The sequence below is a fragment of the Phyllobates terribilis genome, unplaced genomic scaffold (genome assembly GCF_046119375.1).
Source record: "Phyllobates terribilis strain yellow unplaced genomic scaffold, ASM4611937v1 Scaffold_1__5_contigs__length_1240528914, whole genome shotgun sequence".
In the NCBI taxonomy this organism is placed as follows: domain Eukaryota; kingdom Metazoa; phylum Chordata; class Amphibia; order Anura; family Dendrobatidae; genus Phyllobates; species Phyllobates terribilis.
Window position 1 is genome coordinate 445,850,585 of NW_027362761.1, and position 13,988 is coordinate 445,864,572.

General features: G+C 41.4%; 1 protein-coding gene across 2 annotated transcripts in view; it reads left to right on the forward strand.

The window, feature by feature from the left end:
* CHD1 (chromodomain helicase DNA binding protein 1) overlaps positions 1-13,988 on the forward strand; it is a 75,325-nt gene that overhangs the window by 9,188 nt on the left and 52,149 nt on the right. Inside the window, exons 3-6 of one of the 2 annotated variants that reach the window (XM_073678021.1) lie at positions 8,654-8,846; positions 9,514-9,648; positions 12,357-12,427; positions 13,121-13,285. In XM_073678021.1, the coding sequence (XP_073534122.1) occupies positions 8,654-8,846; positions 9,514-9,648; positions 12,357-12,427; positions 13,121-13,285 (564 nt within the window). The remainder of the gene's footprint in view (positions 1-8,653; positions 8,847-9,513; positions 9,649-12,356; positions 12,428-13,120; positions 13,286-13,988) is intronic. The other variant, XM_073678029.1, reaches the window with a different exon arrangement.

Here is a 13,988-nt window from a genome sequence, read left to right on the forward strand (position 1 = left end):
TTCTTTTTTGAGTTCATAATCTTGCAGAACTTTTTCCACTAAGGCCTGGAGAAACTGGCTGGTGTGAGGAGCTTTAGTATCTTTTACTGCCAGTGTCTTGGTAACAATTTCTTTGTTGTCACAAACATATCGAACATTGATGGCAAAATAGTTCACACTGTGACGTGTGCAGGCATCCATTTTAAGAAACATGAAGCGTCTTTTCGAGTCTTTTTAAAAATATTCCCCACAAACTGCATTGATCTACTGCACCCAATTTATTATATATTTTTGGAGTCGGAGTTGGTCCATTTTATACCGACTCCACCAAAATGAACACCGACTCCACAGCCCTGATTACTATTACACCTCCTTCCTATATGCTATATTTTCTTTTATAAAATAAAAATGCCTAATACTCTCCTCTAGCACTGGTGCCGTTCTAGCGATGTCCATCTCCTTTCCCAAGGCTCGCCTGACAATATGCCCTGTAGCAAGTCTGTGGCCGCTGTCGAGCTTTTCCGATCTCTCTTCTTTTGGATGAACCTCCACCGGGGAGGAGTCAGCAGGGCGGTGGAGTCAGTATAAAAGGACCGACTCCAACTCCTAAAATATATAATAAATTGGGTACAGTAGTTCAATGCAGTTTGCGGGGAATATTTTTTCATAAGAATTTGGGAAAGTTATGAAATGTCCTATTCCTGATCTAAGGGTCTAGACTTTTAGCGGAGATTAATCTGTGCTGCAGTAAATTTATCACTTAAACATGAGCCATGTATGAGGGAGTCGGAGTCATGGAAATGAAGGAGTCTAAGGTTTGGCTTACCGACTCCACATCCCTGGGAGTCAGGACTGCAGAGGCAGCTGATTGTCTGCAGGGCTCGCGTGATCCTCGGGAGACCTGGCGCTGACATCGATGCAATGGTGCCAATATGGGAGTTGAGTACAGGGAATTTTTGATTTACAAGTGACAATATAGTATTTAAGTAGAGGCTGACCAGGCAATGGAAAACCTTATGGATACCTGACAATTCAGTTTTTTTTTTTTTTTATTTCATTTTTTGTTATTTTGCAACATTTGCACGTTTCTAGTGATCTACTAAAAAGAAAAGCATTCTCTCAAGGACAAAGCTGTTGAAATTCAAAGAGATTTCTTAGTTTGTTAGTTACATGTATATTTTCATACACTTATTGATAGGCTGCCTTTTTCCCATCATCTGTCTTGTTAGACGCCTATCTCTCGGTTAGAAAGTTGCACGGTGATATGTACTCTGTGGAGTGGACTCATTACATGACTGAAGCTGCCAAGGCATGCCATCTGCTGTGACCCAGGGTGCTGGCTACTGGCCGCTGCAGTCATGTAGTCGCATTTCACAGTAGCTTTCCAAACAGTGGGGGCAATGGAAGTATAGTAAGTTAAGTATATTATATAACTTTAGGCCCAGACAATCCTTGTAAAAGAGGTTGTGTACTACTTTTACATTAATGGCCTATCCTTAGGATTGATGGTTTATCAATGGCTGATCGGCAGGGGTGCTTTTATAAGGGGCAGCCGCCGCCGACTGGAGGTACTTACTTGCGGAGCTGGCTGTCTACTTGTAGTGGCTGCTGCAGGGTACTGCATATCTGCCTCCTATTCAAATCAATAGGAGGTGGATTTACAGTAACAAGCCCCGACTACTATGAATAGATAGCATGCTCTGCAAGTAAGTAATTTCAGCCGGCAAGCGCCGCCACCGATAACAGTTGATCGGCGGGGGTGCCGGGCCCCGGCCGATCAGACATTGACAACCTATCCTAAAGATGGGCCATCAATGTAAAAGTAGTGGACAACCTCTTTAAGGAAATGTTGTTAGTATCACCAGTTGGAGGATATCCAAGGCCTTTAAAAATCAAATATACTTGTGTTAAATGGGTAAAATCCTTGAAACTTTTTTTGTGTAACTGTTTATCCCATGACTGCTTATATGTGCCGATTGCGTGAATCTTTCTAGTTAGTCACCAATTGTTTTCTATAATGATAACATGCATTGACTTTCCGGTGAGTTTTAGGGTATGTTCACACGTGACACACTGCACAAATGGTATGTTGCACTTTATCATTGCTTTTTATTGGTAAAAAAAGGCTAAAAGAATTGACATGTTGCAGATTTTAAAAAATTCTTCAGTGAATAGATTCAGTGAGGAAAAAAAAGAGCTTCATGAGCATGAGATTTCTGAAATCTCATTGCTGTTGCATCTGCTGTAAAATGAAACTTTGCTGCAGCAAAAAAAGTTGCGAAAATGCCATGTGTGAACATAGATTGCTTGGAGAGTATAATGCTAACTAAGGAAAGCTGAACTGTAAAGTATAGCGCAAGATCACAGCTGTAGCATAATCCTCTAAGTAGGGGGAATTGGGAAACCTGAAACCCACATTTGGCAATATAACCACCTTGCTGTCATTAAGAATTTTGCCCTTAGGCTAGATTCACATGCAGTTTTTTTATCCAAACACTGGAGTGATGAGAAGTGAGAGGTAGCTGTCTTCCCTCTTACCTTTTATACTTCTTTCTATATGTACTCGTGGTTGGAGTAAAGGCTGCTTCAATAAAAGCCTTAGGCTATGTGCCCACGATTCAGAAATGCTGTGGATTTTTCCTGAGCGTTTCTGCATCTCCCTGGCAGAAATAACGCATGCGGATTTTACATATGTTTTTTCTGCCAGGTAGAAGCGTAAGTGAAGTGTTTTGAACATGTGGGTTGTCAAGCGCTTTTCCAAGCGATTTTAGCATCACTTGGAAAAGTGCTTGACAACTTGGTCACACTATATAAATCCATGCAACCGGCATGGATTTATATAGTGTGACCAAGTTACGATGCTTCAAATGCAGCATCAATAGTTAAAAAATGAATAATAATGTTAAAAAAAAAAACAATTATGCTCACCTTCAGATGGCCCCCGGTCTCCTCAGCGATGCGTCCGGTACTTAGGCGGCTCCCGGTGCTCTGAAAAGGACCTTCCGTGACGTCATCTAGTCATGTGATGGTCTTGCGACCATCACGTGACCGCTGACGTCAGCCCGGGGGGCGCCGGAAAGGTGAGTATAAGGGTTTTTATTTTTTTTTATTTTAATTCTTTAACTACAGGTACTATGGTACCTGGGTCTGGAGGAGAGTCTCCTCTTCAGACCCGGGTACTATCCGCGCATTGAACCGCATTATATCCACATGTCACAATATAAGTTTCTCAATTGGTGCATATTAAAGATAACATATATGCTTGCTCAATGGCTAGCACCTAATGGTGGAAATATAGGTTAGGTCATTCGACATAGATAAATACTTGAAGAGAAAAATACGACCATATCAACCCAAAATAATATTAAAAATTAACTTTTATTCATAAATAGTATAAAAAGTTACTTCATAATCAATATAGGGCACAGTACAGCAATACAGAAAGACACATATCATGTAGGATGACCATCTCACTGAAGGGACGATCCGGTCCACATGTTATAGGGTCCGAGGCACCACAGCAAAAAAACATATATATATTCCTTCATATGACAGACCAATAAAGAGGATTATCAAATGACCACAGTATAATACCCATAGTAATACCCATATGGTAGTGCATATAACAAATGTATATGTAAGAATAATATCAAATATTTGGCAATAGCTCATAGGGAACTCAAAACCTATACTGTCAGGGTGCCATATACCAGCAGCTAGGATATACATTCATCATATCAAAACGCCACATAAGGGACACTAATAATGGCCACTATAGCACTATTATAATCAAAGTATGGCGGCTAGGAAGGTTCAATTAATAGAGTTATGTTGCCAGAGTGTATACCAAGCGAGTATGCAGATAGGTGAGTAAAAAGCAAGTGCTGCGTTATGTAGGGGAGAATTACCTGGGCCACAAGCTGTGATGTCAGGGCACCCACATGTGGACCGCTCGTCCACCCCAACGCACGTTTCGGCGTTTGCCTTCTTCAGGGGGCGTCAACTTCCTCTAGGGGCGTGTGTACTTAAATGTTATGTTGGCCAATCAGGTGGAGGGGGTGGACCCGCAGTAACGCGCGCAGCGTCCCCGCTACCAAGCAACCGGTGGCGCGGGCGTCATGTAAGGGATCACGTGGTAGTCACATGGACCCACGTGATGCAGGTCCTTGCATAGAGACGCCAGGCGGCACGGGGCACTCAGAGCGGCGACGCTCGCGCGTAAGGTCCTTAAACCTCCCATAGTCAGGAACTATAACAAGAGGTATAAGCTCAATTAAATGACGTATATACTTCCACCACCACCACATAGATATATAGATAGATCATATGATAAAGATAGTATCCCAGCCAAGTAAAAATTAACAATATGACAATCCGCATACCATGTATCATCACATCAAGTAGTATATATAGCAACATGACAAGATACCCATACAGATCATGTTCAATCCCATATGTATATAAAGGAATGTGGAAAAGCCATATTGTCCTAGTATAATACATAGTAGGCGGAACATAAAAAGACAACATCCTATATATCATCATGATTAAATCAAGGGAAACAATATCTAATGTAGGGGTGGCGAACTCCCAGATATAACTTCCATTTAAACACATTAACATATAAAGATCTTTGAACACGAGAGGAAGATCCACAATATATATACACCACAGTAGTCGTTCCCGGATGAAATAGATTATTCAGTATATTCTTATTCGCATATTCATCCATATAATATCAGCCATGATGTAGACACAACTCGCCAGAGGAAGTAAATTGCAAATGGATGATGAAGAATACTAAAAAATAATAATAAAAGAATGTTAAAATCATAAAAACCACAACAAAATATGTGACAGGGGAGAGATTAAAGAAAAGGAGCGAAGCTGAGATTCTCATTTAGTCCATTGGGATGTACAGTATTTAATCGCCAAATCCATCTAGATTCGTACATAGATAGTACATAGTCACTATCAAACTGTATCTGGCACGTCTACTATTTTTGGTGCATTGAGTCCTGAGTGTGGTAGTTTTCCGTGCGGTCGATGCGTCGCTTGCCCCAATATGGATAGAACCAATATTTTCTCCAATGCAGCTGGCACTAAAACCTATGAAATAAGGAGCCGCATTACATGTACCTCACGCTTTGTTATTTATTACGCTACTTGCCCCTGTGGGCTCATTTATGTTGGCCTAACAACGCGCCAACTCAAAGTGAGAATAAGAGAACATGTATTGGGGATATCGGTGGCGATCGACTGCGCGGATCCCTCCACACTCAGGACTATACCAAAACATTTTAAACTCCATCATGACTGTGACAGCTCCCTCCTGCGGGTTCGGGGGATAGACGCGTTAAGAGTTGGTATTCGTGGAGGGAAACTGAGCCAACGTCTGGCTCAGCTCGAATCTAGATGGATTTGGCGATTAAATACTGTACATCCCAATGGACTAAATGAGAATCTCAGCTTCGCTCCTTTTCTTTAATCTCGCCCCTGTCACATATTTTGTCGTGGTTTTTATGATTTTAACATTCTTTTATTATTTTTTAGTATTCTTCATCATCCATTTGCAATTTACTTCCTCTGGCGAGTTGTGTCTACATCATGGCTGATATTATATGGATGAATATGCGAATAAGAATGTACTGAATAATCTATTTCATCCGGGAACGACTACTGTGGTGTATATATATTGTGGATCTTCCTCTCGTGTTCAAAGATCTTTATATGTTAATGTGTTTAAATGGAAGTTATATCTGGGAGTTCGCCACCCCTACATTAGATATTGTTTCCCTTGATTTAATCATGATGATATATAGGATGTTGTCTTTTGATGTTCCGCCTACTATGTATTATACTAGGACATTATGGCTTTTCCACATTCCTTTATATACATATGGGATTGAACATGATCTGTATGGGTATCTTGTCATGTTGCTATATATACTACTTGATGTGATGATACATGGTATGCGGATTGTCATATTGTTAATTTTTACTTGGTTGGGATACTATCTTTATCATATGATCTATCTATATATCTATGTGGTGGTGGTGGAAGTATATACGTCATTTAATTGAGCTTATACCTCTTGTTATAGTTCCTGACTATGGGAGGTTTAAGGACCTTACGCGCGAGCGTCGCCGCTCTGAGTGCCCCGTGCCGCCTGGCGTCTCTATGCAAGGACCTGCATCACGTGGGTCCATGTGACTACCACGTGATCCCTTACATGACGCCCGCGCCACCGGTTGCTTGGTAGCGGGGATGCTGCGCGCGTTACTGCGGGTCCACCCCCTCCACCTGATTGGCCAACACAACACGCCCCTAGAGGAAGTTGACGCCCCCTGAAGAAGGCAAACGTCGAAACGTGTGTTGGGGTGGAAGAGCGGTCCACATGTGGGTGCCCTGACATCGCAGCTTGTGGCCCAGGTAATTCTCCCCTACATAACGCAGCACTTGCTTTTTACTCACCTATCTTCATACTCGCTTGGTATACACTCTGGCAACATAACTCTATTAATTGAACCTTCCTAGCCGCCATACTTTGATTATAATAGTACTATAGTGGCCATTATTAGTGTCCCTTATGTGGCGTTTTGATATGATGAATGTATATCCTAGCTGCTGGTTTATGGCACCCTGACAGTATAGGTTTTGAGTTCCCTATGAGCTATTGCCAAATATTTGATGATATTCTTACATATACATTTGTTATATGCACTACCATATGGGTATTACTATGGGTATTATATGAAGGAATATATATATGTTTTTTTGCTGTGGTGCCTCGGACCCTATAACATGTGGACCGGATCGTCCCTTCAGTGAGATGGTCATCCTACATGATATGTGCCTTTCTGTATTGCTGTACTGTGCCCTATATTGATTATGAAGTAACTTTTTATACTATTTATGAATAAAAGTTAATTTTTAATATTATTTTGGGTTGATATGGTCGTATTTTTCTCTTCAAGTATTTATTATGTGCACGTGTAGTCATGCGGATGTCATGCGGTCCAATGCAAGTCAATGGCGGTTAAAACGCCGCGATTCCGCAAAATAAATGGTAGTTCTGCGGATTTTTCCGAAATGATAATCCGCAGCGGAAATTTCTGCAGCATGTGCATAGCACATGCGGATTATCATTGGAGAACATTGCAGACCTTCTACGCTTAATTCCGTAGCGGAATTGCCGCTGCGGAAACTCTTAAAAAACGCATAGTGGGCACTCAGCCTTAAAGTGCTTTTCCAGGACTTTTGACTTTTACTATGGGCCTAAGAAATAACAGACAGTCAGTTGCTAACTACCTGCCTATTCTACTTTGCGCCGGCTCCTGTTGGCGATTCTGCTGCTCCTTAACGTAAAAAAAGCAGCTTTTCCTCTTCCGGTCTGCTGTGTCTACGGAGTGGTATTGCCGGCTTCACTCATTTCAGCAGCGGAGTGCTGGCAGTCAATCAGCATGACATAGGTAGTCATGCCCTGTCAACACAGCAGAGCAGAAGAGGAGCAGCTGTGCTGTCGATTTGATGTTAGCGGAAAGCGCAGAATTGCCGGAAGAACAGACCTGTGACCCTTCTCAGCCTGCAGAGATCGGCAGTGGGCAGAATAGGTAGGTAGTATGCAACTGCCTGCCTGCCTGTTCCTGTAGTAAAAAAATAGTCCCGGACAACCCCTTTAATCTCTTCACAACTTTTGACCTGTATATATGTGAAAGGTCGTGTCCCTGCAGAGCCCACATCTTTCCCTGCACATAACTGATTTAATCAGTTAAATCCTGCTGTCAAGCAGTGACAGCAGGATTTAACAGTCGCCGGACGAAAGTGCGTCATTCATCCCGCCCATCGGCGCCCCCATCATGTGATCGTGGGGCGTTGATGGGTTGTCAAGACAGCTGGGGGTCTGCTAAAGAACTCCGTGCCTGTCATTATGATACTCTTGTGAACTCTGGTTCATGGCCAACTTTCATAGGAGATCGTGATTTTTTTGCTATACATAACAGAGCTGAAGCCCTGCTATGTATAGCACAAGCGATCAGACTATTCCAGCTTCAAGTCTCCTAAGGGGACTACTAAAGTAAAAAAAAAAAAAAAAAATTCAAAATCCCTCCCTTTTGCCTCATTAAAAAAAATACAATTTGGTATCGCTGTCTTCATGAAAGTCGTAGCTATCAAAAAAATAAATGAATCCAATCCGTAAAGAAAATGTAAAAACTCCAGAATTACGTTTTTTTGGCAGCTGCAACGTTGCAATAAGACACAATCAAAACATTGTATCTACCCCAAAATGTTATCAATAAAAACATAAGCTCAGGGAGCACAAAATAAGCCCTCACCCAGCAGCACATCCCAAAAAATAAAAACGTTACGGGTCTCGTAAAATGGTGACAAGCGGAGATTTTTTTTTCTTACAAATGTTCGAATTTTTTTTTTCACTGCTTAAATAATAAAAAAAAAACTATACATGTTTGGTATCTGCATATAGAATTTTTGTATGATTTGAGCCTGTACATAAGGGGTAGAGACCATAATGTTGTTCTGTGGCCATACTTGGATTCCTCTATGGTTATGCTAGATATGTGATAAAATTCTGGTTACTTCCAATTTGGAATTGCCATGTCTCTGACTAAATGAACATCTCGGCTAAATGTTTGCTCTTTACTCTATCAACAGCCGATCAGATGATGAATCTGGTTCAGGATCTGGTTCCAGTTCAGGGAGCAGCAGCGATGGAAGTAGTAGTCAGTCTGGAAGCAGTGAGTCTGATAGTGGATCAGATTCAGGGAGCCAATCAGAATCTGAGTCTGACACCTCGAAGGAAAAAAAAGCTGTTCCACCAAAGCCACCGAGAATGGATGGAGCAGAGGTAATATTGCAATGATGGTGCTGAGCCATGTAATGTATCATTAACCGCATGCCACTGTAACACTTAACAATATGTTACGCAGCAGGTGCATTTTAAAGCGCACCTGTCAGCAGGATTGTGCTCAGTAAACTACATAAACTGTCAGGAGGACGACATTACACTGATTAAAATGATATGCTGGTTGATGAAATCCGTCCTGTGGTTGTTGTGTAATCTTGACTTTCAGTTTGGAGATAATGATGTTCTTGTGCTCCGTGGCGGCCTGTGTGAGCATTTTATATGGTGCTCTGCTTACTTATTCATCTGTATGCTCTTATGACAGCTCACTGTACCTACACTGACCTGCCTTCTATTTTACCTAGCTCCGCATAACTAGATTCATTATGTAAAATATGCGGCAGGTCACTGAACGTTCAGTGAGCTGTCATAAGAACATATAGCTGAATAAGTAATCAAGAGCACGAGCTCATTCTCTCCAAACTGAAAGTAAAAATTACACAATAACCACAGGATGAATTCCATCAACCAAGGTATCCTTTTAATCAGTGTAACAGCGCCCACCTGACAGTGTATGTGGTTTAAAGATCACAATCCTGCTGACAGGTGCGTTTTAAGGTTAAATTATAACTTGAGTTTTATGTTTGTCTGTTTCATGTTCCTTGTGTAGTTCTGGAAATCGAATCCCAGCATTTTAGCTGTACAGAGATCTGCTATGTTGAGAAAACAGCAACTACAGCAACAACAACAGCAACAACAATTGCAGCAGAGGCAACCAGCGTCTTCTAACAGCGGCTCAGATGAGGCATGTTGATATCTTATTTTTTTTATAGTTCTCAAAATTAAAAAAAAATTTGTGTGCAAATTAGATAATTACATGCAGGTCCGGTTGGTGGGATCCACATCCTCTACACATTTGTGACTTATCTTGTGGATGTGCCATAAATATATCACATGTTAACATTAGTGATGAGTGCGCATGCTCGGGTGCTTACCGAGTAGTTTCGGCGTGCTCGTATATTATGTTCGATTCCCTGCGTTTACATGATTTTACAGCTGTAAGACAGCCTCAACACGTGAGGATTCCCTAACAAACAGGCAATCCCTGCTTGTGGTCAGGCTGTCTTACATCTGTAAGTTAAGCAGACGCATGGACTCTAACATAATATACGAGCACGCCAAAGTGACTTGGTAAGCACTGGAGCATGCTTGATGAAAGGGTTAAACGAGCACACTCGCTCATCATGGACTGGACAGAAGCAGTGCTCTTAGGAGGGCATTCCTCAGTCGAGTCCAAATAAACTGAAGTTCATGGTTTTACTGGTGTCAGGGGAATGGAATCAGAAATACTATCTAGGTTTTACAGTGGCTTGCGAAAATAATCACCTGCTTGACATATTTCGTGTTTTGTTACCTGACAACCTGGAATTTCACGTTTGTTTGTTTTTTTGAGGGTTTGCATCAGTTCATGTAAAAAACATGCCTACAACTGTGAATATTTGCTTCACAATAAAAAGAAAACAACAAATAAAACAAAATAACTGAAAACTTCAGTGTGCATAACTTTTCATCCCCCTAAAGTCAGTACTTTGTAGAGTTTCCTTCTGCGGCAATTACACCTACAAGTCGCTTTGGATAAGTCTCTATGAGCTTTCCACATCTTGCCACTGTGCTTTTTGCCCATTCCTCAAGGCAAAACTGCTCCAGCTCCTTCAAGTTGGATGGTTTCCTCTGGTGAACAACAATCTTCAAGTCTGACCACAGATTCTCAATTGGATTAAGGTCTGGGCCTTGACTAGCTCACTCCAACATTTACACATTTCCTCTTAAACCACTCGAGTGTTGCTTTAGCAGTACACTTTGGGTCATTGTCTTGTTGGAAGTTGAACCCGTGTCCCTGTCTCAAATCGCTGACACTGAAACAGGTTTTGCTCAAGAATGTCTCTGTATTTCACACCTCCCATCTTCCTCTCGACTCGGACAATTTTCGCTGTCACTGCTGCTGAAAAACATCCCCACAGCATGATGCTGCTGCCACCATGTTTCACTTTGGGGATGTTGTTCTTAGGTTGATGAGCTGTGTTGGTTTGGCGCCAGACATAGTGTTTACCTTATCTGACCACAGCACCTTCCTCCAGACGTCTGAGGAGTCTCCCACATGTCTTTTGGCAAACTCAAAACAAGCCTTACAATTGTGTACGTAAAGGCTTTTTTCTGTCCACTCTTCCATAAAGGCCAGCGTACGTCTCACTTGGGACCTATGCCGCTTCTTCAGGGTTATCGTTGGTCTCTGTGCTGTCTCTCTGATGCCTTCATTGCCCGGGCTGAGAGTTTTGGTGGGCGTCCCTCTCTTAACAGGTTTGTTGTGGTACCATGTTCTTTCCATTTGATGATAATGGATTTTATGGTGCTCCAGGGGATCATCAGAGATTGGGATTTTTTTTTCGAACCCAACCCTGACTTGTACTTCTCAACAACTTTGTCCCTGACTTGTTTGGAAAGCTCCTTAGTCTTCATGGTGATGTTTGGTCAGTGATGCCTCTTGATTAATGGTGCTGCAGCCTCTGTGGCCTTTCAGTAAAGGTGTGTATATACTGACAGACCATGTGACACTTAGAGTGCACACAGGCGGACTTCCTTTCCCTAAGCATGTGACTTATGAAGGTTATTGCTTGCCCCAGAAATTTTTAGGGACTCCATAGAAAAAGGGGTGAATACATATGCACTATTTTAGTAATTTGATCCCATAAATTTAATTTATGCCTATATCTTTCTCACTTCACCAACTTAGACTATTTAGTGCTGATGCATCACCCACAAATAGAATTAAAAAAAGCCAAGGTGGGTGACTACTTTTACAAGTTTAGCCACTGTAATATACATATAGATATAGAGATATACATCTATATATCACACACACATATACATATGCATGCATGTTTGTATGTATGTACAATTGGCTGTATGAGATTTAACTGAAACCTTTTCTCATTTTCATCAAGAATACCTTGATATAATCACGTCCAAAGCCAATAAAAATGTTTAAGCTTCAACATTGCTTGTTTTAAAGAGGGTTTCCGAGAATAAAATGTTTGATCCTTTAAGCCTCCACAGTATCTAAATATAGATTTACTCACCTTCCCCTGCTCCCATGCTGGCTCTCTGCTGCTGCATTTGTCCTTATTGACTGGCTGCAGCAGTGACCTCACGACTACAGTCCACATGACTGATGCAGCCAGTCGCTGGGCTCAATGGTCTTGTGTCCTCAACCTCAGCATGTCCACTGAAGTTTGTAATTGTCTGCAGCGGTCATGTGTACTATTGTCTGATTTCACCATCTCAAGACTGTTAGCAAAAATCAGGACCGTGGCAGGCAGGCGGCGCTGGAGCACGAGAACTGTTACTTTTAAACAGTTGAAGCTTTTTGGGTCAAAAATGTAATTAGTGGGAAACCCCTTTAATTCATTTGCCATCAGCAAACACTTATAAAGTGTCATTAATTCTGTTTTCCAGGACTCATCCAGCAGTGACAATGATTCAGACGAGGATTCCTCAAGTGATAATAAAAAGAAAAAGCCCAAAGAGTAAGTTTTCTGGTGTGTGATGAGCTGTTGCTTTTGAATTAATGTGTGCCGATTCCTTGTCTGTCGTTTCAATGCTTCTTGGTGCTGGTGTTATTTTCATTGCTCTTTCCAAAGTGTTTGTCTACCTTCAAATTTAGTACTTGTTTATCCTGTCCCGTTCAGCCTCTAAAGTGTGACTTTCCTGGTTGGCTTAATGCTGCCTTTCCTCATGTTGATAGGATTAGCCTCCCCGCCATTTTGGGCTTAATCAGGAGGTGCAAGTTGAGTTTGTTCTCACATCCTGGCGTTCGTGTAAAGTTTCTGGCCTCCGTGTTTCTTTGGTATTGCAGCTTCTCTGTCCCCGTCTCTGTTCTGCTAGTCTTAACTACCCAATTGTGCTTGCATTACTATGGATAATTTTATAGCCGCTTCTTGCAGTGTACGTCTTGTTCTGCTTCATGGTATATAGTATGTGATCCCCTTATGTGCTATCCTTCATGACAGAAAATTTGCTGGTTTTATGCTTGGAGAATTTAAAAACTTAATTTTTAGTTATATGGGATTTAATTGTCTAGTTTTGGTGTCATATTCTACATTGACGTTTAAAGGGTGGGGGCTAATGATTGGGATGATGGTCCCATATTTAGGGTTTGTTTGTGAGGCAAGCATGCATGTTGTAACTTCTCATCATTTCCACCCTCTCAATATATCCAGTGAAGATTGGCAGATGTCCAGCTCAGGTTCTGGTAGTGACTCTTCATCGGCCAGTTCCAGTTCAGATTCCGACACTGGGGGGGATAGACAGAAAAGCAGCAGTAGGGACAGCGAATCTGATTATGATCCAAGCCATAAAGTTAAAAACAAGAAATCTCAAAACAGGTAAGGGCTAGACTCCAATGTTGGTCTTTTAACGTGACTTAATTTCTGCTTACATAGTCCCCTTCAGGGCTACCGTGCAGACTTTGGTTACATCTAGTGTCAAGAAATGTAAACCATCTTCTATTGTATTACTCACTTTCATCTAATGAAAATACATCAGCACATGGACGAAGCAATAGTTTCCTTTTTCTTTAAATGTTCTGGTTTTCATAACGGTGAAAATCTGCTTAGAGTAAAAAATTGTCTCCTGTACAAAGGGGTTTTGATGAGTTGTTTACTGTTTAAATCTCCTGTATTGTTGGTCAATTTCCCTTTCTGACATTTCAAACTTCATAGGTTCCCCTTATTTTTGTGAGCTTTATATTTGTGGTGTTTATTGAAAGCAATCCAATACCTTTCTTCTTATGATCACCTTGCAGCACATATGGAATTGTCTTTGGATCATTTGTTTTTTAGAGAATTTTACACAGTGATTACCTCATCTGTTAATAGACCTACCTTTGCTCTAATTACCTGCTAAATACAGAACGCCATTTGAAGGGTACCAATTATTTTAACAAACCTCAACATGAAATTTCGACTCAAAAAGGGGCAGAAGAACTTAGCTGAGCTCTCTCTCTTCGTTTCTGTACAGCTGTGCTCAGAGAGCGGAGTGCGTGGTGTGCATGTTCATAGTCTATGGACCTAATATGAATCCATATAT